This window comes from Anomaloglossus baeobatrachus, chromosome 1, assembly GCF_048569485.1.
Source record: "Anomaloglossus baeobatrachus isolate aAnoBae1 chromosome 1, aAnoBae1.hap1, whole genome shotgun sequence".
NCBI classification, from domain to species: domain Eukaryota; kingdom Metazoa; phylum Chordata; class Amphibia; order Anura; family Aromobatidae; genus Anomaloglossus; species Anomaloglossus baeobatrachus.
In genome coordinates, this window is record NC_134353.1 from 480,818,897 (window position 1) to 480,846,287 (window position 27,391).

The 27,391-nt window shown below is 46.1% G+C and overlaps 1 protein-coding gene across 2 annotated transcripts in view; it reads left to right on the forward strand.

Annotated features, from left to right (window-relative positions):
* Positions 1–27,391, forward strand: part of MED26 (mediator complex subunit 26) — a 126,213-nt gene that overhangs the window by 70,791 nt on the left and 28,031 nt on the right. The window contains exon 1 of one of the 2 annotated variants that reach the window (XM_075338338.1): positions 18,562–18,856. The exons of the other annotated variant lie outside the window; for it this stretch is intronic. Within the exon in view, the coding sequence (XP_075194453.1) occupies positions 18,848–18,856 (9 nt within the window). The 5' untranslated portion in view covers positions 18,562–18,847. Of the gene's footprint in view, positions 1–18,561; positions 18,857–27,391 lie in introns of those variants that run through there. 2 annotated transcript variants of the gene reach the window in all.

Genomic DNA, 27,391 nt, shown 5'->3' on the forward strand with positions numbered 1-27,391 from the left:
TTGTGTAGTTTTGGGTGCAGTTTGTTGTCCTAAACTGTATGTATGGCCTTCCCCAGCAAAGTCTGAGAAATCCTAAAGGCTGTAACAGCCTTAAGAGCGCACTCCCGGAACCAATTATACTCGTAATCCAAGGTTCCATTGTAGTATGAAGAAAGTCAGGTACCAAGTGATGATTTGGTGTACATGTGCTGCCTGGTAAAGAAGCAGTTTAGTTGTGCTGTTTGGCTCCCTGGAAACCTTTGCTCTGGAATGCAGAACTGGTGGTTGTTGGATCAATTGTCAGGAACACTAAGTTACTATGCTCCCTGTGTAGCATACACTTGTGCTAAAACTTGTAGAGAGAGTCTGTGCTACAAAGGCCTCGCAATCTGTGAAACTTGTCTGAGGCTACTTATTGTTGGCCGCTAAAGTAAGGCGGCTTTCACACTACGTTTTTTTAACATGTGTCATGAACGTTTTTTTGCTGTAAAAGCGGATCCTGCTTTTACAGCAAAAAAAAAACGCATGCAAACGCATGTTATTTTGCAGGATCCTGTCACTTGAAGTTTATGGGCGGGCATTGGAGTCATGTGATCGGGAGTCAGTGGAACTGAACGTGATAGACTGGGAGCTGGCATCTGACAGCTGCGGAGGCTCGTAAACATCGGTTAACTTGCTTGGATACCCGATATTTACCTTGGTTACGAGCATCCGCAGCTGCTAGGAGCTGGGCTGCCTGCTCCCTGCACACATAGCCAACATAAACATCGGGTAACTAAGAGAAGTGCTTTGCTTGGTTACCCGATATTTACCTTGGTTACGAGTGTCCGCCGCTCTCAGGTGGGGGGAGAGGATAGAGGGGGGGAGAGAAGGGGGGAGGAGAGAGGCTGGTTTCTGGGCATGCTCAGTAGAGCAAGCAGGATCTTGTCTATCAGCATGCCAGCGTTCACATATGTTTGCGTGCAGTATAGTCAGGATCCAGCAATTTGCAGTATTTGGACGCAGCTCAAAAACGCTACAAGTAGCGTTTTTGAAAAATGTTAAACTGCAAGTCGCTGGATCCTCACTATAACGCACGCAAACGCATGTTGACGCGAGTCCATTGCAAATGCATTGAAATTAAAACGCATTTGCACTGGATCCGGTTTTGCGTTAAAAAAAAAAAACGTGTGAAAGCAGCCTAATGCTTTTCCCTGATCTGTTAAATCAGAAGTATGGGATGTTTGGCTTTATACAGAAAACAACTGGTACTTAGTACTTTAATCAAAACCTATATACAAAAATAGCCAATATTTGAATAATAAAATACAATCTTAATTAATCAAAAAAATAAGCAAGGTAAGCAAATTATCCAAGAGGGGCACAGCAGAGGGAGGAATACACAAATGGCATTCGATTGACACAAATATGTGCAACACATATACATAGTTTATACAAGCACAACGTATAACGCATTATTTGATAGCACTAGTAAACGACGCCCCCTTACACAGACAAGATGCTGAAACATGCGTCGGGACTTGGCGCCAGCACAGCGGGTGGATATGGCTAAAAGTAATCACTCCTAACATAAACTTGTCCTTATATGAATTTGATATGATTACCATCAATTACTCTGGGTTGTTTGTTTGTTTGTTTGTTTGTGTTTTTTTTTTTTTTTATTCACCAGCTTCTTTGATACTTAATGCACTGACACTTTGGACTATTTTGCACTTAAGCCCTTTATTTAGTGAGCATATTTACGTAATATAATGCACAGTATTACACGGATGTCAGTTTCTGGCATTGGTCACTTATACATTTAATATATATATGCTATATGTATTAGTGCGAACTATCAAATAATGTGTGCTGTGATATATTTGTACGTATTTGTCAATCGAATGCTATTTACAGTTGTGCTTATGTTTACATACCCCGGCAGATTTTTTGCTTTCTAGGCCTTTTTTCAGAGAGAAGGAACATCCAGCTCTTCAGGCGAGGAAAGCTTTTTTCAGAGAATATTAATACAAAAACTCTTTTCCACTCATGGTTAGTGGTTGGTGAAGCCATTTATTGTCAAACTACTGTTTTCTCTTTTAGGCCAGATTCAGATGTCCGTGTTTCAGGTACGTGTGACATCCGTTTTTAACACGTACCCATGTTATTCTATACTGGAACTCACACGTCCGTGTTTTCACATGGACCGTGTGACCTCTCATGACAGCACGCACACACGGAGACATGTCCGTTTTTTTTTTCTCTGGCAGCACATGTGTCACGGATCGCACACTAATGTGATCCGTGTGACATGTACTGGAGAAAACACGTGTCTTTTCAATAAAGATTTTCTATATTCACCTGTATCCAGCGCTGTTTTTTCTTCTGCTCTGCTGCCTCCTGCTTCTATTCCCTGCACTGAGGAGCTGGAAGCAGCAGCATTGCAGGGACTTCAGTGCCAGCGACCGCATTGCTGGGGACAGGTGAGTATCCGTGTGTGTGTATGTACCTGGAAGCCGGAGCATCGCAGGGACAGCGCCACGGACAGCATCGCCAATGACAGGTGAGTATTCAGCTAAGTGTGTGCAGGGACGTCCAGGGCATTGGAGTTCCCAATGAACTCTGATGAACCCATGTGAAGTCACCACGGTAACACCCACTGTCGTGGGGGTGTCATCAGGATGTCAGAGTTCATTGGGAACTCCAATGACCTCCTGGACGTCACTGCACACACACAGTTTGCTGAATACTCACCTGTCCTCGATGATGCTAATCCGAGCGCTGTCCACGCAATGTTCCTGCTTCCAGCTCCTCAGTGCGGTGAATAATCGATGAATATAATGAGCGGCGGTCAGAAGGGGGGAGGCAGCAGAGTCGAAGAAAACAGCACTGGATACAGGTAAATATAGAATATCTTTTCCTTTCGTCACGACAGCACCCACGAGAGAGGGATCCGCCCCCTTCAGGACAGGAAACCTACAGATAAAAAAGGGGCAGTCCCCCTCCCTCATCAGTTGGTTTCCTGTCCTGCATGGAGAGGAACCTACAGTGCCTGGGTCCTGTTGAGTCCGTGCGGTCTCCTAGGGAACGGCGGAGCTCTGGATCCGGAAGCACGGTCGGTGGAGCTCCCCTCGTGGACTCCGTCCTCCGGTGCACCTCGTCCTCTTTCCCCTGCCTGGCTTTGCCTCCGGGGGTTATGGCGCCTGCAGCAGGGTGTGCTTCTCCCAGACGTGTGCGCGGCAGGGGGGGCCCTGCCGCGTCGAAGGTGCACGCTTCCCTGCTGCAGTGACCCGGAAGTATGCGGGAGCACTTCCAGGGGAGCGGCCGGGAAGGTTCCTAGTGAAGCCCGGGGTCCCCTCCATCCGGGCCGGACGCTGCGGTGCGGGTGAGTCCATGGCGGTCGGGCCCGTGCCTCTCCCTGACGCGTGCCTGCGTCTTCCCGGCTGCTTGGCGTATGCACGTGGGGGGGGGGGGTGTGTCCTGGGCCTGGCGCGTCCAGCGTCTGTGTCCCGGGCGCTGTGCTCCTGCTTCTGCGGCAGGGGGGGGGGGGCTTGGTTATCGATCTCTGCCTGCCCTTCCCCCTGCCCTTCTGTCCAGGGGGTGCTCCCCTTCTCGGTCAGTCCTCTGCCGGCGGCATCCCTCCTGCTGTGCTGTGGCCGGCGTCCTGGTGGTGTCTGCCCTGGGGTGTGCGCCGGGGTGCCTCTTGGTCTGTACTCGGTGTCCTCTGTGCCTCCTGCCTCTGTGCTCCTGGGCCCCTGGGTCCCCCTGACCCCTATGGCCTCCGGGCCTCGGTGGACCTTTGCCCTGTGGTCCTGGCCCCTGTGGCCGCCTGGCCTCTGTGGCCTCCTGGCTCCGGTATCCTCCTGGCCTCTGTGTCCTCCTGGCCTCTGTGGTCGCCTGCCCGGTGGCTTCCTGTCCTCTGTGGCTGTGTGGTCTCCGGACCTCTTGCCCTCTGGTGGCCTCCTGTCTTCTGTGGCCTCATGGCCTCCTGACTTATGTGGCCTCTTGGCCTCCTGTCTTCTGTGGCCTCGTGGCCTCCTGTCTTCTGTGGCCTCGTGGCCTCCTGTCTTCTGTGGCCTCGTGGCCTCCTGTCTTCTGTGGCCTCGTGGCCTGCTGGCTTCTGTGGCCTCCGGGCCTCCTGGCTTCTGTGGCCTCCTGGCTTCTGTGGACTCCGGGTCTCCTGGCTTTTGTGGCCTCGGGGCCTACTGGCTTCTTGGCCCTTCTGCCTGTTTGTCTTGGGGCCTGTTTGCTTCGATGCCTGTTGCGGTGCCTGTTTGCCTCGGGTGCCTGTTTGCCTCGGGTGCCTGTTTGCCTCGGGTGCCTGTTTGCCTCGGGTGCCTGTTTGCCTCGGGTGCCTGTTTGCCTCGGGTGCCTGTTTGCCTCGGGTGCCTGTTTGCCTCGGGTGCCTGTTTGCCTCGGGTGCCTGTTTGCCTCGGGTGCCTGTTTGCCTCGGGTGCCTGTTTGCCTCGGGTGCCTGTTTGCCTCGGGTGCCTGTTTGCCTCGGGTGCCTGTTTGGTCTCTGTGCCTGTTTGGCCTCTGTGCCTGTTTGCCCTCTGTGCCTGTTTGCCCTCTGTGCCTGTTTGCCCTCTGTGCCTGTTTGCCCTCTGTGCCTGTTTGCCCTCTGTGCCTGTTTGCCCTCTGTGCCTGTTTGCCCTCTGTGCCGGTTTGCCCTCTGTGCCGGTTTGCCCTCTGTGCCTGTTTGCCCTCTGTGCCTGTTTGGCCCTCTGTGCCTGTTTGGCCCTCTGTGCCTGTTTGGCCCTCTGTGCCTGTTTGGCCCTCTGTGCCTGTTTGGCCCTCTGTGCCTGTTTGGCCCTCTGTGCCTGTTTGGCCCTCTGTGCCTGTTTGGCCCTCTGTGCCTGTTTGGCCCTCTGTGCCTGTTTGGCCCTCTGTGCCTGTTTGGCCCTCTGTGCCTGTGTGGCCCTCTGTGCCTGTGTGGCCCTCTGTGCCTGTGTGGCCCTCTGTGCCTGTGTGGCCCTCTGTGCCTGTGTGGCCCTCTGTGCCTGTGTGGCCCTCTGTGCCTGTGTGGCCCTCTGCGCCTGTGTGGCCCTCTGCGCCTGTGTGGCCCTCTGCGCCTGTGTGGCCCTCTGCGCCTGTGTGGCCCTCTGCGCCTGTGTGGCCCTCTGCGCCTGTGTGGCCCTCTGCGCCTGTGTGGCCCTCTGCGCCTGTGTGGCCCTCTGCGCCTGTGTGGCCCTCTGCGCCTGTGTGGCCCTCTGCGCCTGTGTGGCCCTCTGCGCCTGTGTGGCCCTCTGCGCCTGTGTGGCCCTCTGCGCCTGTGTGGCCCTCTGCGCCTGTGTGGCCCTCTGCGCCTGTGTGGCCCTCTGCGCCTCCGGGCTTCTGCGGTTCGGGGCGTCGGTCCTCGGTGCCTTCTGGTCTCGTGCTCCTTGGTTCGTGCATCTGTCCCTCGGTACCTCTTGTCCTTGGGCCTATGTGCCTCCTGGCCTTGGTGCCTCTGTGCCTTGTGGTTTCTGGCCGCCTGCCTCTGTGGCCTCTTGGCCTCTGTGCTTCCTGGCCTCCGGCCTTCCCGGTCTCTGGGCCCCTGGCCTTTCTGGCCTTTGTGGCTTCTGGGCCTCTGTGGCTTACTGGCCTTCCCGGCCTTGGTCCTCGGGGCCCCGTGCCTCTGTGCCTCCGGACCTCCTGTTTCTGGGCCTCCTGGCCTCGGGCCTCTGTGTCTCCTGCCCTCTCTGTCTCCTGGCCTCCTGCCCTCTGTGCCTCTTGGCCTCTGTGCCTCTTGGCCTCTGTGCTTCTTGGCCTCTGTGCTTCTTGGCCTCTGTGCCTCTTGGCCTCTGTGCCTCTTGGCCTCTGTGCCTCTTGGCCTCTGTGCCTCTTGGCCTCTGTGCCTCTTGGCCTCTGTGCCTCTTGGCCTCTGTGCCTCTTGGCCTCTGTGCCTCTTGGCCTCTGTGCCTCTTGGGCTCTGTGTCTCTTGGCCTCTGTGCCTCGGGACCTCTGTGTCTCCTGCTTCGGGACTTCGTGGCCTCTGGCCGTCTGTGCCTCTGGGCTTCTGTGCCTCTGGGTTTCTGTGCCTCTGGACTTCTGTGCCTTTGGGCTTCTGTCCCTCTTGGCCTCTGTACCTCTTGGCCTATCTCGTCTTGGCCCTTGTGCCTCTGGGCCTCTGTGCCTCTTGGCCCTTGTGCCTCGCTGCCTCTTCCCTCTTGGCATCCGTGCCTCTTCGCCTCTCTGCCTCGGGGTCTCTGGGCCTCTGGGCCTCTTGGCCTCTGGGCCTATGTGCCTCTTGGGCTCTGTGCCTCTTGGGGCTCTGTGCCTCTTGGGGCTCTGTGCCTCTTGGGGCTCTGTGCCTCTTGGGGCTCTGTGCCTCTTGGGGCTCTGTGCCTCTTGGGGCTCTGTGCCTCTTGGGGCTCTGTGCCTCTTGGGGCTCTGTGCCTGGGGCCCTGTGCCTCTTGGGTTCTGTGCGTCCTGGGCCCTGTGCTTCTGTGCCTCGGGGCCTCTGTGCCTCCGTCCCTCCTGGTCGTGTGGGCCTGTGTTCTCCTCCTGCGTCTCTGGGTCTTGCGCTTTGGTGCTTGCTCCTTGCGGCGCTCTTGCCTTGCGCCTCTGTCGTCTTGCGCCTCCCTGGCCTTCCTCCTGGCCTGGCGCCTCGGGCTTCCTGCTTCTCCTCAGAGTCTCTTCTTCTCCTCGTCCAGTGCGGTGCTGTGCCTGTTCCTCTGTGTCTTGGTCGCCCTTGCCTCTCCTGGGCGTGTTTGCGCCTGTCTGACACTGTCCGTTGGTCCTTTCCTCCTTGGGGCGTTCCGGTCCTGGTTGTTCTCCTGCTGCACGGGGTGTCTTTGGGTTCTTCCCGCGCGGGGTGTTTTCTCCATTCCTTCGTTTTGTGGGGCTCTGTCCTCGCCTCTGTCGCTCGGTCGGCCCCTTGGTGGGGGGATTGGTCTACGTTCTTTGTTCTTGTCTTTCAGGCTTCCGTCTGTGGTCCTCGCGTGGCGTGCCGTCCCTTGTCCCGATGGCTGTGAGCTGCTGTTCCCCATCGTCTGCGGTGCAGCGAGTTCCTCTGACCGGTGGTCTCCCCCTTGGGTGGTTCTGGCCGGTGTCTCCTTCGCTGGTATTGTACGGCTGCACCCTGGTCTTCTCCGTCCGCCCTTTGGGCTCTGCCGGCTGGCCTTTGTTCTTCGCCTGTCTTCCGTGGGTGGCTTGGCCCTTCGCGCTGTTTTTTCCCGCCCTCTGAGTGTAATCTCTCTAAGTCTCTCGTGGGTGCTGTCGTGACGAAAGGAAAAGACTAAATTACTTACCGGTAATGGGATTTTCCTGAGTCCACGACAGCACCCTTTACACCCCTGCCCTTTCTGGTTTGTTTTTTCGCCTTTTTTGGTGTCCTGGGAGTTGTCTATTTTGTATATTCATTCTTTGGCGGTTCCTCTCCCGGTTCTCTGCAACCAACTGATGAGGGACGGGGACTGCCCCTTTTTTATCTGTAGGTTTCCTGTCCTGAAGGGGGCGGATCCCTCTCTCGTGGGTGCTGTCGTGGACTCAGGAAAATCCCATTACCGGTAAGTAATTTAGTCTTTTTATTTAAAAGACCCGTGCTTTCTCCGTACATGTCACACGTATGCAAACACAGATGTCACATGCGTGACACACGTATAACCATGCATGTGGCTTGTACCCGATTTTAAACGTGGACGTCTGAAACCAGCCTTAAAATTGCAATGACAACCAAAAACATCCAAATGACCCTGATTGAAAGGTCACATTCCCTGGTGATTTTGGCCTGATAACATGCACAGAAGTTGGCACAAATGGGTTTGAATGGCTAATAAAGGTAACCTCCTCACCTGTGACCTGTTTGCTTGTCCACAATGTGTGTGCATTAAAGCTGAGTGAGTTTGTGGGATCCAGACCGACTCTTGCTTCTTTCATCCAGCCACTGACTTTTTTGGATTGTGAGTCATGGGGAAAGCAAAAAAATTGTCAACGGATCTACGGGAAAAAGATAGTTTAACTGTACAGAACGGGAAAGGGATACAAAGAGAGATCTAAGGAATTGATAATGCCAGTCAGCAGTGTTCAAACTGTGATTTAACAAATGCAAAATCAGGGCTCTGTAAAAACCAAACTATGATCAGGTAGCCCAACAAAAATGTCGGCCACAACTGCCAGGAAAAATTATTTGGGATGCAAAGAAAAACCTACAAATAACATCAGCTGAAATACAGGACTCACTGAAAAGTAGCGGAGTGGCTGTTTCAAGATGCACAATAAGGAGGCACTTGAAGTACTGGAGGCAAATTTGCACTCATCAGGCCGGAAGCTGCGCATGAGACTTATTTAAACGTTCCAACATGACAATGATTCAAAACACAAGGCCAAGTCGACTGGTCATTAGCTACAGCAGAACAAAGTGAAGGTTCTGGAGTGGCTATCTCAGTCATATCACCTCAATATCATTGAGCCACTCTGGGGAAGACTTAAGCATGAAGTTAATGCAAAAAAGCCCAAACATTTACAGGAACTGGAGGTGCCAAGAAGAATTTTGCAGCTTTACCATCTGAGAAAATAAAGAGCCTCATCCACAACTACCACAAAAGACTTCAAGCTGTCATTGATGTTAGAGGGGGCAATACACAGTATTAAGAACTGGGGTATGTGAACTTTTGATCAAGGTCATTTGGATGTATTTGGTTGTCATTATGATTTAAAAAGAGAAAACACAGTAGTTTGACAATAAATGGATTCACTCAACCATTAACCATGAGTGAAAAAAAAAATTGTGTTATCATTCATATTCTCTGAAAAGAGACCAAGAGAGCAAAATATCTGCCGGGGTATGTAAACTTTTGAGCTCAACTGTGTACCTCCTCCTGCTGTGCTATGCACCTCTTGGAATATTGTTCACCTTGCTTATTTTTTAATAATGAAGATAGAATTTTAATAAAATTTTTTGTTATATGGTTTCAGTTAAAGGGAACCTGTCATGTCCAATATACACCCAAAACCACGAGCAGTTCTGGGTGCATATTACTATTCCCTGCTTAGCAGCCCCTATATCTAGTAGCATAAATAAACAGATCTTTAGAAAACTTATGTCTAAAGATCATTTCTTATATGCTAATGAGAATGAGACCCAGGACTGGTCGCAAGGACGTGAGTTCCCTTGCCTAGCCGGCCCACATAGCATGTTAACATTCCTCTGTGCTGATGATCATGGGCACTAAATTGATGCCAGGTGTAAGCTTCCTGGCTTCAGTGAGGTATAGTGAGCATGACCGGAAGTGTCGGCAGTGCGCATCCATCCTTCTCTGGCCATCACCAAGACTCTGGTATGTGCGGCGTCACCGCGCATTAATTAGCATATTAGTACAACCACAGGGGCATGCTAACATTCTATATGGGCTGAGCATACAAATCAGAGTGAAGAGGGGGTTAATGCCGCGCATCAGCCAAAATGAAGATGTAAAAAAATGAAGTCCCTGGCTTTCTTTAGAAATCCCTTTTCTAAAGATCACTTTATCTATGCTAGTGTATATAGTGACGGTTAGGCAGGGATTAGCAATATGCACCCAGGACTGCTCGTGGACAGGTTTCCTTTTTAATGTATAGCCTTTTGAGTTTTAAAGCTTGGGTGTAGTAGGATATAACTTGATATATTTATATAATACCCATTGGTGTTTTGGCACATAATTGGTTTATACTTTGTAGTCGTGTAATTTCTTTCCATGTTAGCTGCTCTTAAAGGGAATCTGTCACCAGTTTTTTGCTCCCTCATCTGAGAGCAGTATAATCTAGAGGCAGAGACCCTGATTCCATTGATGTGTCACTTACTGAGTTGTTTTCTGTGATTTTGATAAAATCAATGTTTTCTCTGCTGCAGATCTAGCAGTTATACAGAGTTGATGAATATACTGGACTACCTGGCAGCATGCCAAGTAGACCTCTAATGGTAAGATACTGCTGATTATACAGTGATTTTAATAACACTACATCAAGCAGCCCAGTAAGTGATACATTGCTGGAATCAGGATCTCTGCCGCTACATTATGCTGCTCTCAGATTAGGTGCAAAAAAAAAAACTGGTGGCAGATTCCCTTTTAAAGATCAAATAGCTACCAGCATACCTCTATCATGTAGTTCACAGGTTTGCCACCAGAAGATTTCCTTATTATAGATTTTTATTATCCATAAACATTATTTTGAGCTTAAAGCACACTTGACATATATGACATGCAGGCAACTAAAATATATGCTTGCGTTGACAGTCAGCGGTGGACCTCCTGGATAAGCCTGCCTCGTATATGTCTGCATTTATTACTTGGGCGCTTTGTCATTCTTCAATTTCCCTGCATTGTCCGACTGCAGCTTTCCCTTGTGACAGCTGATTGCAGGCCCAACTTTCATTTACATGGGGCATTCGCAATCTTTATGAAAAAAAAGCAGTACTCTTTCTCCCGATATATTATACCATTGCCCCCAAATTTGGGATCTATTTAGCTTTATAATGCTTCAAATATTTCCTTATTTATTTATTTTTTTAAGTTATGCCTTGTGAAGGTGTCACAAAATACTGTAATTTGAATCGCCATTGTGTGTGTATATACATATCGATCATTAAAGGAAATTAACACATATAAAATATACTCTTGTTGATACAGTCCCTGACAAACGTTCTGTCGCTTTTCCATGTTATGCAAATAAAAGTTTATAACCTGACTTTAAATTCATCCATTGGTTTCATAAATTACTTTTTTGAAAGCTGAAACCATCCCAAATTTGGTTTAGGTTATGAAAATAAAGTTGCTGCAAAGCTGAAATATTGATCATTTAATGAACACAGGTCAGATTTTGGCAAGACAAGTTTTGTCGCCTTGTCATAGAATGCACCCAATCCTAGTTTACATCCTCACCTGTGCTCACTAAATGATCGGTTAATTAGTGGGTGTGTATAAAAAGAAACCCAGCACCCCAGACCTTCACCTGAACTGCAACTTGACCTCTGACAACATGCCAAAAATCCACCCTGCAACCAAAGCCTTGATTATCAAGAGGCTGAAAACCAGATCCACTGCAGAGACCGCTGGCACCTTTTAATGTTTCTCAGCATAAAGTACAAAAAATTTAAAAAAAAAAAAATTTGAAGAGACTGGAGATGTTTTTGACAAGCCCAGGTCCGGCAGACCCCGCAAGACAACTGCTCAGGATGAACGTTTGTTGGTTAGAAAATTCAAGGCCAGCCCCTCTTCCACTGCAGCAGAGCTCCAAAAGGCCTGGTCACCTCAAGTCCCTGTGTCAACTAGAACAGTTTGTAGGATTCTTTCTCGAAATGGCCTCCATGGTCGAATCGGTGCTCAGAAGCCAGCACTAAACAAAAGGCAATTTAAAAAAACGTGTGGCATTTGCCAAGTCCCACAGCCTGCTAAACAGACGCTGGAAAAGTGTCAGAAGGTGGATTTCTCTGATGAATCTTCCGTTTAAGTTCACCACAGCTGCCGAAGATACTGCAGGAGACCTACTGGAGCCCATATGGATCCAGAAAACAGTTACGTTTGGTGGTGGAAAGATCATGGTTTGGGGTTACATTCAGTATGGGGGTGTGCGAAACATTTGCAAGGTGGAAAGAAATATCAATAGCCTAAATATCAAGAAGTATTAGCTACCTCTTATATTCCCAATCATAAAAGGGGTCAAATTCTGCAGCAGGATGGTGCTCCATCTCATACATCCATCTCTACAACAAACTTCCTCCTGGCAAAGAAGATTAAGGTGCTCAAGGACTGGCCAGCCCAGTCACCAGACATTAACATCATTGAGCATGTTTGGGGTAGGATGAAAGAGGAAGCGTGGAAGACAAAACCAAAGAATCTAGATGAACTCTGGGAGACATGTAAGACTGCATTCCTTGCTATTCCTGATGACTTCATCAATAAATTGTATGAATGATTGTTGAACCGCATGGATGCAGTCCTTCAAGCTCATGGAAGTCACACAAAATATTAAATATGGCTCTAATAGCACCACAACTTCATTCACCAATGTTATGCAACATATCTTTGTATTAGAAGTGAATTATTTGTTTGAATTTCACATTACCTTCTGTGGGTGACAAAACTTTTGTCTTGCCAAAATCTGACCTTGCTGTGTTCATTAAATGATCAATATTTCTGCTTTGCAGCAACTTTATTTTCATAACCTCAACCAAATGTGGGAGGGTTTCAGATTTCACAGGAGTAATTTATAAAACCAATGGATGAATTTAAAGTCAGGTTATAAGCTTTTATTTACATAACATGGATAAGCGACAGAACTTCTGTCAGGGAGTGTAGAGCAAATCTGTGTATTACAGCTGGGATCTTGTGAGGACATTGGGCACTATGACTACCTATCTATATTTATTTGTATGTACTGTCATACTTGAAAGTGTTGGCACCCTTGAAATTGTTCTGGAAAATTGTCTATACTACTAGATACAGGGACGATTAGGCAGGGATTAGCAATATGCACCCAGAACTGCTCTTGGTTCTATGCATATTACACCTGACAAGTTCCCTTTTTTATTTCTGAAAATTATTGCAATTAAATATTTTGTTATACTCATGCTTATGTCCTTTGTGTACATTGGGACAACTTAAAAATAAGTCAAATTGGATATCATTTCTCAAACTCCAAAAATAGGCCGGATAAAATTTGATGTCCCTCAAATTTAATATTTGGGTGCACACCCTTTGGAATTAATAACTGCAATCAATTACTTCGTATAACCATCAACAAGCTTCTTACACGTCTCAGCTGGAATTTTGGACCATTCTACTTTTGCAAATTGCTCCAAGTCTCTCATATTTGAAGGCGCCTTCTCCCAACAGCAATTTTAAGATCTCTTCACAGGTTCAATGGGGTTTAGATCCCAGACTCTTTGCTGGCTACTTCAGAACTCTCAAGCACTTTAGCATCCATTTCTGGGTTCTTTTTGAAGTGTTTGAGGGGCCATCATCCTGCTAGAAGGCACAGGACATAAACCCAACTTTCTGACACTGGGCACAACATTGCAACCCAAAATCTTTTGGTCATCGTACACACAGTGCCCAGTGCTAGAGGCATCAAAACAACCCCAAATCATATTTGAACCACCACATTTGACTGTAGGTACTGTGTTGTTTTCTTTGTAGATCTCATTCCATTTTCAGTAATCAGTAGAATGACGTGCTTTACCAAAAGTTCTGTCTTGGTCTCATCTGTCCAAAAGATACTTTTCCCAAGAGGATTTTGGCTTACTTGCTTACATTTTGGTAAACTGCAGTATAGCTTTTATACTTTTATATGCACCTGTGGTGTCATAAGTGGGGGTCCCCCCCCCCACCCAAAACTTTTTTTTTTTTCCCCCAATTTAAGATTTCAGGTGTGATTATATATTTTTTTTTTCTTTTCATACCCATTACCTGCACGTGTTATTTGCCACAGGTGAGTTTGAATGAGCACCACATGCTTTGGGCCTGTTCACATGTCAGTGATTCTGGTACGTATGTGCTAGTTTTTATACGTACCAGAAACACGGAGATATGCAGACCCATTATAATCAATGGGTCTGCGCCCTCATCAGTCATTTTTCACTGACTGTCTCCGTGCAGCTTACACGCGTGTCTGTGATTTCCGCACAGAGACATGTCCGTTTTTTTTCTGGCATCACTAATGTCCCACGGACCACACTATGGTGTGATCCATGTAACACGTACCAGAAAAACACATACATTGAAAATAAAAAGCACTTTTAACTCCTTCTCCAGCGACTCTTGTCTCTGGCATTTGCATGCTGCTGCTTCAGAGCCGGCTGCTTATTCTCATGCATTTTCATGTATGCAACCACAGCCGACCCGGAAGTAGCTGCAGAGGTGGCGGAAACACAGCAGAGCTGAAGAGTTCAGCACCACTGACAGCAGGAGCGGGGACAGGTGAGTTTATCTCCATGTGCTATCACGGATGACTGATTGCACATGGAGAACCCACGTGTGCCGTGAATCACAGCACATGGAGGGACATAGACATTTATCACTGATGTGTTAAAACCGCATATGTTTTTCACGGACGTGTGGAACGGGCCTTGAAGTTGTTTACCCACAATTTTGGAGAGGTGGCAACAATTTTATACTGCCCATGTGTGGGATTTTGTGTAAAATTTTCCTCCCCCCTCCCTTCATTTCCTTTTTGTGTGTATTGGAACAACACAAAAAAAAATAGCAAAAATAACAAAAATGTGTAATTGCAATAATTTTCTGGGAGAAATACTTCATTTTCTAGATCAAGTTTAAGGGTGCCAACACTTTTGAGCATGACTGTATATCTGTCATTATTGGAATGCTTGCCTTGGTAATCTTGTTCATACATTGTCCCCAGAAGATGATTGCTGTAGCCTGGCAATGATACACAGATGTGCTCACTCAACGTTCGCTCACATGCTGTGGTCACTAGCACCCATCTAAAGTGTTTGACAGAGGTGGGCCCCTATTCCGGTCAGCCAGAGGCATGGCATAATAGGTTTGCTACAGAATGGCAATAATGCTTTGAAGACACACTATTGGAATATAGCACCTAAAATAGGCAGATGATTGCTGCTTCAAGTTCCCTAGAGGTAGAAAAAAAAAGTGTAATTCAATAAAGTTTTATTAAAAAAGATGGCAACTTTACTGTGTTTATTTCCATATTTGCTTGAACAGTATAAAAATTTGTGAAATTGTTTCCCCCCCAAATTAGTGCGGAAAGAAACTTACAACTCTTTCCACAGAAAGCAAGCCCTTACATGACCATATGGCTACATTAGTTATAGCTCTCGAGATGCACCAACCAAAAGTGACTTCTGCCCGCGCCAGAACATTTTTTTTTTATGAGCAAAAGTATTAAACGTAAAAAAAAAAGTTTTAATAATTTACAAATTCAGGATAATCCTACTAAGCAGTAGAACAATTGAAGTCTGACTATATAATTACATTACATACATACATACATACATACATACATACATACATACATACATACATACATACATACATACATACATACATACATACATACATACATACATGTCTAGAGGGTAGTGTTCTACACGGACCTCTTTTTGGTAAGATTTCTCAATACTGTTTCCTTAAGCAGTAGGGCATTGAAGAGGGTTGTCTACTAGTCTGTACCAACCCGCTTTCAACTGCCCCGAGGTGCTTAATAAAATAGTAATACCACCTCCTCACACCACTCCTCCCCACCACACGCTGTCCCCCAGCAATTTAGTAATGTGACGGTCCTCCAGACTAATGGTGTACTAAAGTGGCCTGTGGAAATTCTTGTGCTTGCCACTAAAGCAATCCTATTCATATGAATTTAACTAGAGGTTGCACCATGTATGTTTCAGCTGGGCAAAAATAGAAGTTTGAAATGTTACTGAGGAGGCGGACGTACCCTGCTCACAAAAAGTTAGAGATATTTGGCTATCACTCACACTCTCTCTCTCTCTCTCTCTCCTCATCATGTGACCTTGAGCATCAAATACAGATTGACAATGACATCTCATTTTGTTCAAAAGTAGCTAGGGCATGGTATCCTACTATTCTTGAATGGTGGCCCTCAGGTCATTGAGATTTTGGGGAACAGAATAACGAGCATCTACACTGCGACTCAGCTGATCCCATAGGTTTTCTATGGGATTCAGGTCTTGGGGAGTGCACGCCACTCCATTTCAGATCCCCCCGGTCTCCAGCAAACATTCCCTAATGATCGGACATCGATGAGCAGGAACATTTTCGTATATGAAGATTAGGTTAGGGTTGTGTTCATGGGAGAGGCACAATGACTGACTGGTTATTCACGTAATAGGGGCTTGTCACTGTAACATTCACAAAGTGAAGGGCAGTTCTGTGTTGACTAGACACACCTGCCCACACGAACACCAGCACCACTAAAGGCTCCTCTGGTGACAACAGTGGCTGATGCGTAGTGCTATCTTTGATATCAACTTTCATCAGTGAACAGCACTGAGGCACATTGGCCCCTTGTCCAGCTTTGATGTTCCCTGGCCCATACAAGACACCTGTGCCTCGTGGTGTGTGGTCAGGTACCCTTGCAGGCCATCTAGTACGCAGACCATGCTGATGTAAACTGTTTCAAATGGTCTGACATGACTTATGACAAATGGTCTCACTTCCCTTAAATAGCCATGAGTTGTGTGGCAGTCATAATCCGATTCCAAAGGAAATTGTTCACAATGAAGCAGTTATCAGTGTGGGATGTGGCTAAATGATGTCCACTTCTATGCCTTTCTGTGACTCTTCCAGTCTCTCTGTATCTCTGTTGCTACCTTCTGACACTCTAAGCTCAGTGGCACTTCTGTCTGAGAACGTCCTGCTTGAAGCTTCACAATGGCGATGTAATGTTAATAAGTTGTTAGGTGTGGTCTTGGTCTCATGATATAAAAGTTTGAACAACATAATGAGGACTGTTTAAATACCAATTGTAATTGATCCATGAATCGCCCAATACATTTTGGGGTTCAAACACCTGTTGTGAATTTTGTCGTTAAGCTCCTTGTTGGAAAACAGCAAGTTCTGCAAAAAGTACTGAAACATTGAACAGTTAGGCTATGTGCACACGTGTGCGTATTGCATGCAGTTACGCTGCGTTCTGCACCACAGCGTAACCATGCGTCCTGCGACCCCAATCTATGAAGATTGCGCATGACACGTGCGCACGTGGCGTATTAGAATGCAACTATTCGGCTGCTGCCCGAAGCGTGCGTTCTAAGAAGTGACATGTCACTACTTTCGTGCGCTTTGCATGCTGTCTGTAGGGAGAGGCCGCATTCAGAGCGCACGAATTCTGCAGGCACCAGGCGCTTCAGAATTTTGCTTTCAAATGCGCTCTAAAGCGGACCTTTTGTGTGCGGTGCAGAGCGCGCACACAGCCTTGGACGTGTGCACTCAAAAGGTTAGAGAAGGTCACGTTAAGATCACCTGAAAAGGTTAGAGGGCATTTTACGATCATCCAGAAGTTTCACCTGAAAGCCAAATATCCCTAACTTTTGTGAGTGGTGTAATTTGTTGTAACACATATTAATGGGATGAAAAATAATATAAGGCTTGTGTGCAAGTGACCTTTATATAATATTATATATATATATATATATATATATATATATATATATATATATATATATATATATATATATATATATATATATATATATATATATATATATATATATTTATATTTATATATATATATATATATATATATATATATATTAGTTATTCCGCAGTAAAACTGGCTTGTGCTCACTGTCCAGATGACGCTGAGGAGTGGCTTCATTACACCTCAGCTAGGCCCACATAGGGAGGTCTGCTAACTGATTAAGGTCCCCTGGCTGTGCTCTTTGGAGCTTACCAGCAGCCTCATATTTGTCGGGTGCACTTTTTTTTTTTTTTTATGACCAGAATATGGACATAGAATAATATGTTGAAAATATAGTTGATTAAAAAAGAAAAAATACAGCACACTGATCACGAACAAATGTCTGGGCTTCACATGAGTACCAAGATGGCAGCCATGGGTTGCGATTGTTGCTCAAAACCGGCCTACACGTTTTGTTTTTTTTCCTAAAATACTTACCGTAAGATATTTTAAGTTTCATTTACGGGATTAAACAGTAATCAGAGCTAGCTCCAATCGCTGCTGACAGAGCTGGATGCAGGTTGTTTTACACAGCCGACATCTGCAGTGTGTAGAAAGGGTTCAGCTTCCAGCCTGCTCCATACACTGGCACATGTTGTCATACTTCTGGATTTGGTTATAAAGCAGACCTGTCCTCTTGTTGCTATTCCCCGTAGGCAAGTGGGTGCGTTCCTGCATAGGCTGGCGCTCTGCACTGATTGGACAGTGTTTATAGGAGCACACCCCCTACCTGGTAACTCCTTGTTGACAATTCATCATTAGCCCAGAGTGGCACAAGGGGTCTTCTCAATCTTCATTGACTCATATGCCCTCTTTATAGTCTTCTCAGTGGACTTGATGAGTATGATGTATGGAACTGTTCCTTTAGAACAGATTTGTACACTGTCACTTTTGGGGTTCATTGAAGATTTTATCCGTCACTTAATAAAAGGTTTGCCTTATGTAAATGAGCCGATACAATGCCCAGCTGTATGGCAGGTGGCTGTCCTCCTGAAGAGAACATTTGCAGATGTTACATGCGGATTTGCTAGGTGGCATTTTTTGTTACGGTTTCCGTGTCTTGGCACTTTGTGATCGGGACACCCCAAAGTTTGTGTGACTGCAGCACTGCACGTTTGCAGCTGATCTGGCCATCACAAGCGCCACTGCCCTGTGTGCTAATCACTTATAACCTGATCGCTGTCCTGACAAGCGTGCCTATGAATAGCTTTCAGCTCCCTATTTATAGAGGACTGACCCTGGGCATGATGGGATGGCAGGTCTGAACTGTAAACAGACTGAAGGTAGTGTCCTGCGCAGGATTAACCCCATCCTTTTCGGAGATTAGCCTATGGGTAGTACAGGGAAATACCACAGCTCAGTCGCAGAACAAGTGTTTTAATTCTTCAATCAGTTTGGTCCCTTTCTGTACACACTTTTTTTATTTTTTTTTTATTTTTTTGGGTGTGGGGGGGGGGGTTTGCATCTTCAAGTTACCTAAATTAAAGAGAACCCCTCATCCCTACTGACATGGCTGTTCTCCTTTTTATGATCATTCAGAAGTCTACTTATCAAGAGGCAGAGATACAATAAAGGTAACACCTTTATACACCATTGATAACTCAGCTTCTACCAATCTCGACGGCCAAAGTCATAGCTGACCCGGCTCCCCTCCCTTCCCAGTTGCCTTTGCACAAGTTGATTAGAGGCTTCAATATAGCATGTTTCCTGAAAGAACAAGAGTTGGGAGTCTAGAATAAACCCCAGGACCAGGATGCAAATTGTAAGTCCAAATATTTTATTTTTTTATTTTTTAAATAGATTTTTATGAAAACCCTTTTTAAAATTAAAAAAAAAAAGTTAACGGTAGGTCATTTTCTGATGACTCATTCCCTTTAATAGTTGTGCAACCTGCAATGCAATATCATTTGGTAAGTTGGTCACAAAATTCTAAACCTGTTTGGATTTTTGGTTGCGATTTGCACAGGTACAGAACTTGGCTGTGATCATTCTGCATGTGAACGGAACGATGGGCAATCATGCGAACTGATGCTCCACTCATTCTCAGTCAGACTGCCTGAGAAAGTCAAGTGCTGCGTTCAGCTGGTCCAGCAGGCTTTATAAGAAGAAATGGCATGGCACAGCGTATGATTGACCACCATTCCATTCACATGGGGATCTACAGAACCTGTGTTCTTCCATTGGTAGGTCCCAGCAGTTGGACCTTCAATGACTGGGATGTTATCCACCAATCATGGGATAGGGGATAACTTATAAACTTCAGAATACCTTTTTAAAGGCGTTGTTCACTACCTGGACAACCCCTACTGATTTGCCCTTTGTTCAAGACTTAAGGTACTGTCACACTAAGCGACGCTCCAGCGATCCCACCAGCAACCTGACCTAGCAGGGATCGCTGGAGTGTCGCTACACGGGTTGCTGGTGAGCTGTCCCGATATTTACCTTGGTTACCAGTGCACACCGCATAGCGCTGGCTCCCTGCACTACTAGCCAGAGTACACATCGGGTTAATTACAAAGGAAAGGGCTTCTTGGTTACCCGATGTTTACATTGGTTACCTGCGTCCGCAGAAGCCGGCTCCTGCTGCCTGCACATTCAGTTGTTGCTCTGTCGCTGTCACACACAGCGATCTGTGCTTCACAGCGGGAGAGCAACAACTAAAAAATGGCCCAGGACATTCAGCAACAACCGGCGACCTCACAGCAGGGGCCAGGTTGTTGCTGGATGTCACACACAGCAACATCGCTGCTACGTCACAAAAGTCTTGCCTCAGCAGCGATGTTGCTAGCGATGTTGCTTAGTGTGACGGTACCTTAAGGCTACATTCACACTTCCATTGTTTTTGCATCAGTCACAATCCGTCGCCTTGAGGAATTAGAGTATCCTGCAAAATATTTTGCAGGAATCAGTTTTTTCTCCATAGACTTGTATTAAGGACGGATGGCCTTGTGTTGCATCCGCCGTGTGATGGATCAGTCGTTTACTGACTAACCGGCGGGCGGTAGGAATGCAGAATGTAAAGTTTTTTTGGAGCGGCAGGTGTCCGTGGCAATCCGGCAAGACCATATAATGGATGTCTATGGTGCTGGATTCCGCCGTAATCAGTCACACGATGGAATCCAGTGCTGGATTCCGGCATGCTCTACTGAGCATGCCCAGCATGTTTGGCACACCCACTGGACTGTCCCAAACACAGAGAAATCCGTCAAAAAACGGACGCACAATGGATATAACTGTTGCGACAGATCAGTTTTTTTCACAGGAGTCCTGTGAATGGAATCCTGTGAAATAACACATTCGTTGACATCTAAAAGACGACGGACCTGACGATTTAAAACGGAAGTGTAAATGTAGCCTAAGTGGAAATGGATTAACTTCTTTCAAGTCGAATCCATCACTTGCTGAGAAGGGAGTGCTACACAGTGCAAATTTAGAGCACTAGATGTGGACAGTCTCTAGGAAAAAACAGATCCATTACAAATTAAACAAAACGTTCCTGTACAGATCTGTTTGGGTTTTTTTTTTTTTTATTGATCTATTGAAAATGTAATCACTTTGTTTTCATTTTGCATCCATCTCTGCTCTGTTTATAACATACAATTTTATTTTGTTTTTTTCAGAATTATATATGGTTAAAGTATGTGTACTGGATTTCATATGATCGGATGAGAACAGGGCATAACCTGATGTATGAAAAAGGGGCCACATGACACTGACTGTTGTGGGGTGTCACACCAAACGCTTGAATTAAGTATGCCAACCTCCCCCCTATATACCGTAGGAGCCTGCACCCAGCCCGCTATATGCATTATGAGCCCCACTTAGCCTAAATACAGTACGAGACCCCACATAGCTCCTATATACACTGAGTTCCCACAAAGCCCCCACATAGCCTCCTAAACACAGTATGAGCCACTATATATAGTGTGAGCCTCCACATAGCTTCCTGTATAGTGTTTGCCTCCTATATACAGTGTGAGCCCCACATAATCCTTTTTATAGTTTTTGCACCCACATAGTCAGCTATATACAGTTCCCCCCTATATAGTGAGTCCCTGTATAGCCTCCTATATGTATACAAAAGTACCAAACCCATATGAAGAAAACCCCACATACTCTCCTTGCTCCCATAAGGCTATGTGCACACGTTGCTTTTTTTTTCAGCGCGGAAAAAAACGCACCCTCTGGCAGAGGGGAGAATTGTAAACAATGCTTTTTGAGAAAAACGCATCAAACGCATGCGGTTTTCATGCGTTTTTTTAGGTGCATTTTTTTAAGACTTGTCAGTGTTAATAAAGTTGGTTGAACACAGATCTTTGGAAAAAAAAACCCTGTGATGTCATTTCCTTCTCCACACTCTGTTTGGCTAAATGGGAGGGCTTGGAATGGAAGGAGCACCATTTGAATTTTGGAAAAGTTGAATTAAACTTCGCGCACTATGTCACATTAGCAGGGCCCCTTGGGTACCTATACGTCAGAAAACCCCCACAAGTGACCCCATTTTGGAATCTGCACCCCTCAAGGATATTATTCAGGAGTATATTAAGCATTTTGAATCCACAGCTACTTCCCCCAAAATGTTGCTGTAGCAACAATATTCTCACTTTTAGGCCCGTTTCACACGTCAGTGAAAAACAGACGTTTTTCACTGGCGTGTAAAACATGCACATGTCCCTCCGTGTGCCGTGAATCACGGCACACGTGGGTTGTCTAAGTGCAATCCGGGCTCCGTTCTCCGTGGCCCGTGATTGCACTCAGTAATCATCTCACCTGTGCCCGCTCCCGCTCTCCATGGTGCTGATCGCTCCCGCGGTGCAGCATCCGGCTGGTGCTGACCCCCGCAGCAGCTGCTTCCGGGTCGGCTGTGTCGCGCATCATGAATATGCGCGACCATAATGAGCCGGCTCAGAAGCAGCAAGCTGCACGGGCTGGAGAGGACATCGCTGGACGCCGGGTGAGTTAAAATGATTTTTATTTTAAAAGCACGTTTTTTTCTGGCACGTGTTTCACGGACCACACCACTGCGTGGTCCGTGGAACATCAGTGATGCCAGAAAAAAATGGACATGTCTCCGTGCGGCAATCACGCACACGCGGGTACGCCGCATGGAGACACGTGCAGTGAAAAATCACTGACGTGTGAGCAGACCCATTCATTATAATGGGTCTGCGTATGTCAGTGATTCTGGTATGTTTAAAAAAAAAAAAGCACAAACGTACCAGAATCACTGACGTGTGAAAGAGGCCTAAGGCTATGTGGCCATGATCCAGCGACACGGCGTCTAGTACACAGTGTCGGCCTTCCTGCAGCTGCCCATGCCCACGATTTGGGTTCAGGCTGCTGTGGAGCTCTATGCTACCTGCAGAGAACACTCTCGTCTCCGCAGCATAAATTGACATGCTGAGGCTCGGGAAGCCACGCCACCGGTCAGTTTATGCTGCGGAGAAAAGAAGCCCAGTGGGCTTGGGATCTCCAAAAATCCTTCCACTGTGCTTCTACTGCACAACGCAGCGTTATGGACGCAGGGAAAACACTCAGCACCCATAACGCTGCAAACCCTGATTGTGGGCACACAGCCTAAAAAGCGTCAATGGATGAATGGATGTCAAATATATATAACGTCCCACCCCCGCCTGCATATTCTAAGCTGGCACCTTTAGTACCTTTCATGTGGCACTAAAGGGTGCCTAGCTTAGTATTTATCAAAAAAAAAATAAAAAATGGCGTGGGGTCCCCCCTATTTTTGATAGCCAGTCAGGGTAAAGCAGACAGCTGTAGCCTGCAAACCACAGCTGGCAGCTTCATCTTGGCTGGTGATCAATTTGGAGGGCTCCCCAGGCTTTTTTTTTTTTTTATTTATAAATAAAGAATTAAAAAAATAACGTGGGGTCCCCCCAAATTAGATCACCAGCCAAGGTGAAGCTGACAGCTGGGGTCTGGTATTCTCAGGGTGGGAAGAGCCATGGTTATTGGACTCTTCCCAGCCTAAAAATAGCAGGCCGCAGCGGCCCCGAAGTGGCGCATCGATTAGATGCGCCAATCCTGGCGCTTCGCCCCAACTCATCCCGCGCCCTGGTGCGTTGGCAAACTGGGTAATAAATGGGGTTGATACCAGATGTGTAATGTCACCTGGCATCAAGCCCAGCAATTAGTGATGTCACGGCGTCTATCAGATACCAGACATAACTAATTGACAGTAAACCAAAGCAAAAAAATGACAAATTTTTTATTAGAAAAAACACTCCCCAAATCATTCCCTTGTTCTCCAATTTAATCAAAAAATTTGAAAAAAATGGGTCCGCAGAAATCCATTTGGACGTCCCACGTCGCCTCTGGACCTTTTAGAATATGGGGGCACGTTCAGGGAACGTATCCCCCATTTTCTAGGAGGGCAGACCCTCCATTTGAGGAGAGTGGGTGCCAAAAATCTGCACCCACTCTCCCCGGGTCACAGCTGCAGAGTGCCGAGCAGCCAGCACAGCTCTCTGAACACAGTGCTGGCTGTCAGCTGCTCTGCACATGTGACCGGCCAGCGTGCACTGTGAAGGAGGAGGGGGCCGCGGGGGATCAGCGCTGCGACTGGACAGGTAAGGGGGAATACCGGGGGGAATAGGGGGGTGGCCTGGGAGGCATTTTTCTGTTGCATGTCTCAAGGCACATGCGACAAATCATAGGAGCAGGGCGGCCGGTGCGCTACTGTGCGCGCGGCCATGTTGGATTTTCGGGAGGGGGGTCAGGGGTCGGGGCGGGCACTTTGGCGACACCGGGGGCTTTCCAGGACTTTGCCAGGAAGTGAGGTCAACAGGAAACCTCTTGACCTCACTTGCAGGTAAATGCCTGCGTTCTGTATGCCGACAAAGCCCGCGGACTGCAACAAAAAAGCAGCTCACTGCGGTGTAGCTGCGTTCTGACCCCACATCATTGATTCAATGGGGGAGAGAACGCAGCCACACCGCACAAAAGAAGTGACATGCTGCTTTTCTTTTCGCACCGATTTTTGGCATCCAAAACGCTGCGTTTAGAAACGCAGCGTGTGCACTGATTTTTCGGCTTTCTCATACACTTTGCTGGGAAAGCTGAACGCATGCAATTTGCCACTGAAACGCTGCGGTTCTAAACGCAGCGTTTCCGCGGTAAAAAACGCAACGTGTGCACACAGCCTTACCCGAGCGCTCTGCTCCTGTCTCATGTGCATGGACTCTCCGTACAGTAGGCGTGATACTTTGATGTCATCGCGTCTGCTCTCTCGCCCTGTTTGGTGAAAGAAGGTGCCGGTGGAAACGTCTTCAACAAATGTTCTCACTTTGTCAGCATCCTGAGGATGCGGATAGGGTTGAGATTGGGTGGTGGTGGTGCCTGTGGGCCACTATTTTCAGCCCGTGGCCAGTCTCTGTCCACAGGCTGAACTGAGAACAGTCAGAGGGCTTGGTGTGGTCCTTGTGTTGCCCTTTGCCCAGCTCTGCTTTAAGTTGTCAGTTTAATCACTAAGGCTATGTGCCCACGGGACAATGTACCCGCTGATTTTGCTGCGGAAAACCTGCAGCTTTGTCTATATTTTCTAGATAAATCCGCAGGTTTTAGCAAGTATAGTCACTCCCCATGTTATCCTATGGGACATGGGGAGTGCTGTGTCCATGCTGCAGTATGTGCGGCTGCGGAAAATGCTGCGGATGTCTCGCAGCCGTACATAACTGCATGTCAATTATTCCTGCGGAAATATCTGCGCAATTCCCGGCCCTCCACTACGGAGATAGAGGTCGGGACTTTCGCAGGTAAGTCTCATGAATGTCCACAGCTTTACTGCAGATATTTTGCTGGAATCCCGTGGCTATTGTAGCTGCGGATTCCAGGGAGCAGCTGCGGATAATGTACCTGCGGATATATCTGCAGGTAACTTTCCTACATTGGTTACATCCTCTCCCTAGTGCATCAGACTCAATTTATCGAATCTTTGTTGCTCACAGCAATGAAAGCTACACTGTGTGGTTATTACTAGCGATATAATTTTGATCTATTGAAGTAACATGTTGATTCCACTCTTGACATGCTGCATTGGCTCTAAACCTGTCCACCATGTACTCCTTGGGGTGCTTGCATTGTCCTTGCAGTGTATAATCATAGTCTTGAAGGACTTCAATGTAACTTGAGTACGGAATACTTGGCGTGCTCTGGACTACAGGGAAAGTTGGGTGCAAGTTGCTAGTCACTAATATCGCAACTTGCTATTAAAGCTGTGGTCATATGATTGAAATCCCAGCGCAAAAGATCTTCTCCACTTATTCGGATGTTTAATATACCATTATCTGTTCTTGATCATTAAAGGGTACCTACTCTCCAGTAAGCTCAGAATAAGCTGTCCCATTTGTACTTTTTGCCCTCTGCATGTTTGATCTCTTAATTTGGAATGGCGTTTGTAGGAGCACACATGCTGTTCTGATCTCTCCCATACGCACTCACATTCCTGCTCTTTATTTCTTTTTAAACATTTCTGTATCAATAAAATTAGTGTTTTGGGGGGTTTTTTTGCATTTAATTTTTGTGGTCATTCACCTCTTTTTGTATATAGTTTGTCCTTCAATTTTATGAAGTTTGCTAGTGCCGTGTACTGAAAAACATCCAAACACACCATGATGTTGTCACCTCCAAACTTCACGGTTGGTATGGTGTTTTGGGGTGATATGCAGTGCCTTTTGGCCTCCAAACATGGCATATATTTTGGCATCCAAAGAGTCAAATTTTGGTCTCATCTGACCAGACTTTTTCCCAATATTTCACAGGCTTCTCTAAATGTACTTAAGCAAACTTTAACCCCTTGATCATCTGGCGATTCATTTTTTTTTTTTTTTTTTTCTTCCCCCTTTATCCAACAGCCATAGGTTGTTTTTTTTTGTCTGTGAATATAGCCATGTAAGGGCTTGTGTTGTTTTTTTTGTTTTTGTTTTTTTGTGTGCAACGACTTGTACCTTTTGAGATGACACCATTTATTCTGCCCCATGTTGTACTGCAAAGCAGAGAGGGGGGTGAAATTGCAAAAAAAAGTGCAATTCCACGATTTGTTTTTGTTCTCTTATTCACCATGTTCACTATATGGTAAAACTGACCTCGCAGTGTCAATCAGTACAGTTTTGTAGATACCAAACATGTATAGTTTAAGTCTTGAAAGTTTTTTTTAAATTGTAAAAAAAACCCCACAATGGCGCTTTTGGCACTATTTTCCAAAGCCCATAATATTCTTCTTTTTCAGTATCCAGGGCAATTCAATTTTTGGGCAGAGGCGATGCTTTGATCACCTCTTTTGACATATATTATTGCAATGTTGTGGCAACCAAAAACACAATTCTGGTTTTAGATTTTTATGGATTGTTATGTATGTGTGTGTGTATGTGTGTGTGTGTGTGTGTGTGTGTGTGTGTGTATATATATATATATATATATATATATATATATATATATATATATATATATATATATATATATATATATATATATATATATATATATATATATATATATATATATATATATATATATATATAATTTAATTTGAACGCTGGTTGAAGCATCGCTCTGAACAGCAGAAGTGATCGCAGTGCATTGGCTTCAAGTCCCCTATCGGCACTAGTAAAAACATTTAAAAAAAAATATTTAAAAAAATTCCAAAATTACGTTTTTTGGTCACTGCAAAAGTAAACGGCGTAGCATTAAAAAAATGCTATGCCGTTTACCAATCAGATTAATTGATTTTATATTTTGCTAGATCGGGCATTTCTGAACCAGATACCAAATATGTATGTATATTTTTTTTTTAAAAAAAAAAAAATGTAACCCTTTAATTTTTAATGGTTTTATTTTAAAAAAAAAAATTTACACTGCCCTCTGCCAGCTGTAAGAGGAACTGACTCATGATAGCTACAGGAGTCATCAGTTAATCTAATCGATAAATGGTGTTAAGGCAAAAATAAAATTCCAAACTCCAAAATTACATTTTTGGTCTTGGCAAAATGCAATAAAAGGCAATCAAAATGTATAATCTATGCAAAAATAGTACCGATAAAAACGTCAGCTTGATAACAATTTTTTGGACAGACTTCTGAATTGTTTTGTTTTTTTCTCCTTTAGATAAAAGTAAACCTTTACATATTTGGGGTCTACAAATTCGTACCAACCTGAGCAATCACACGGACACATCAGTTTTCCTATATAGTGAACACCGTGAATACAATACCTCCAAAGCCATCGTGCAGTTGCGCTTTTTTTTGCAGTTTTTCCCGCACTTGAAATTTTTTTCCTTGTTTTC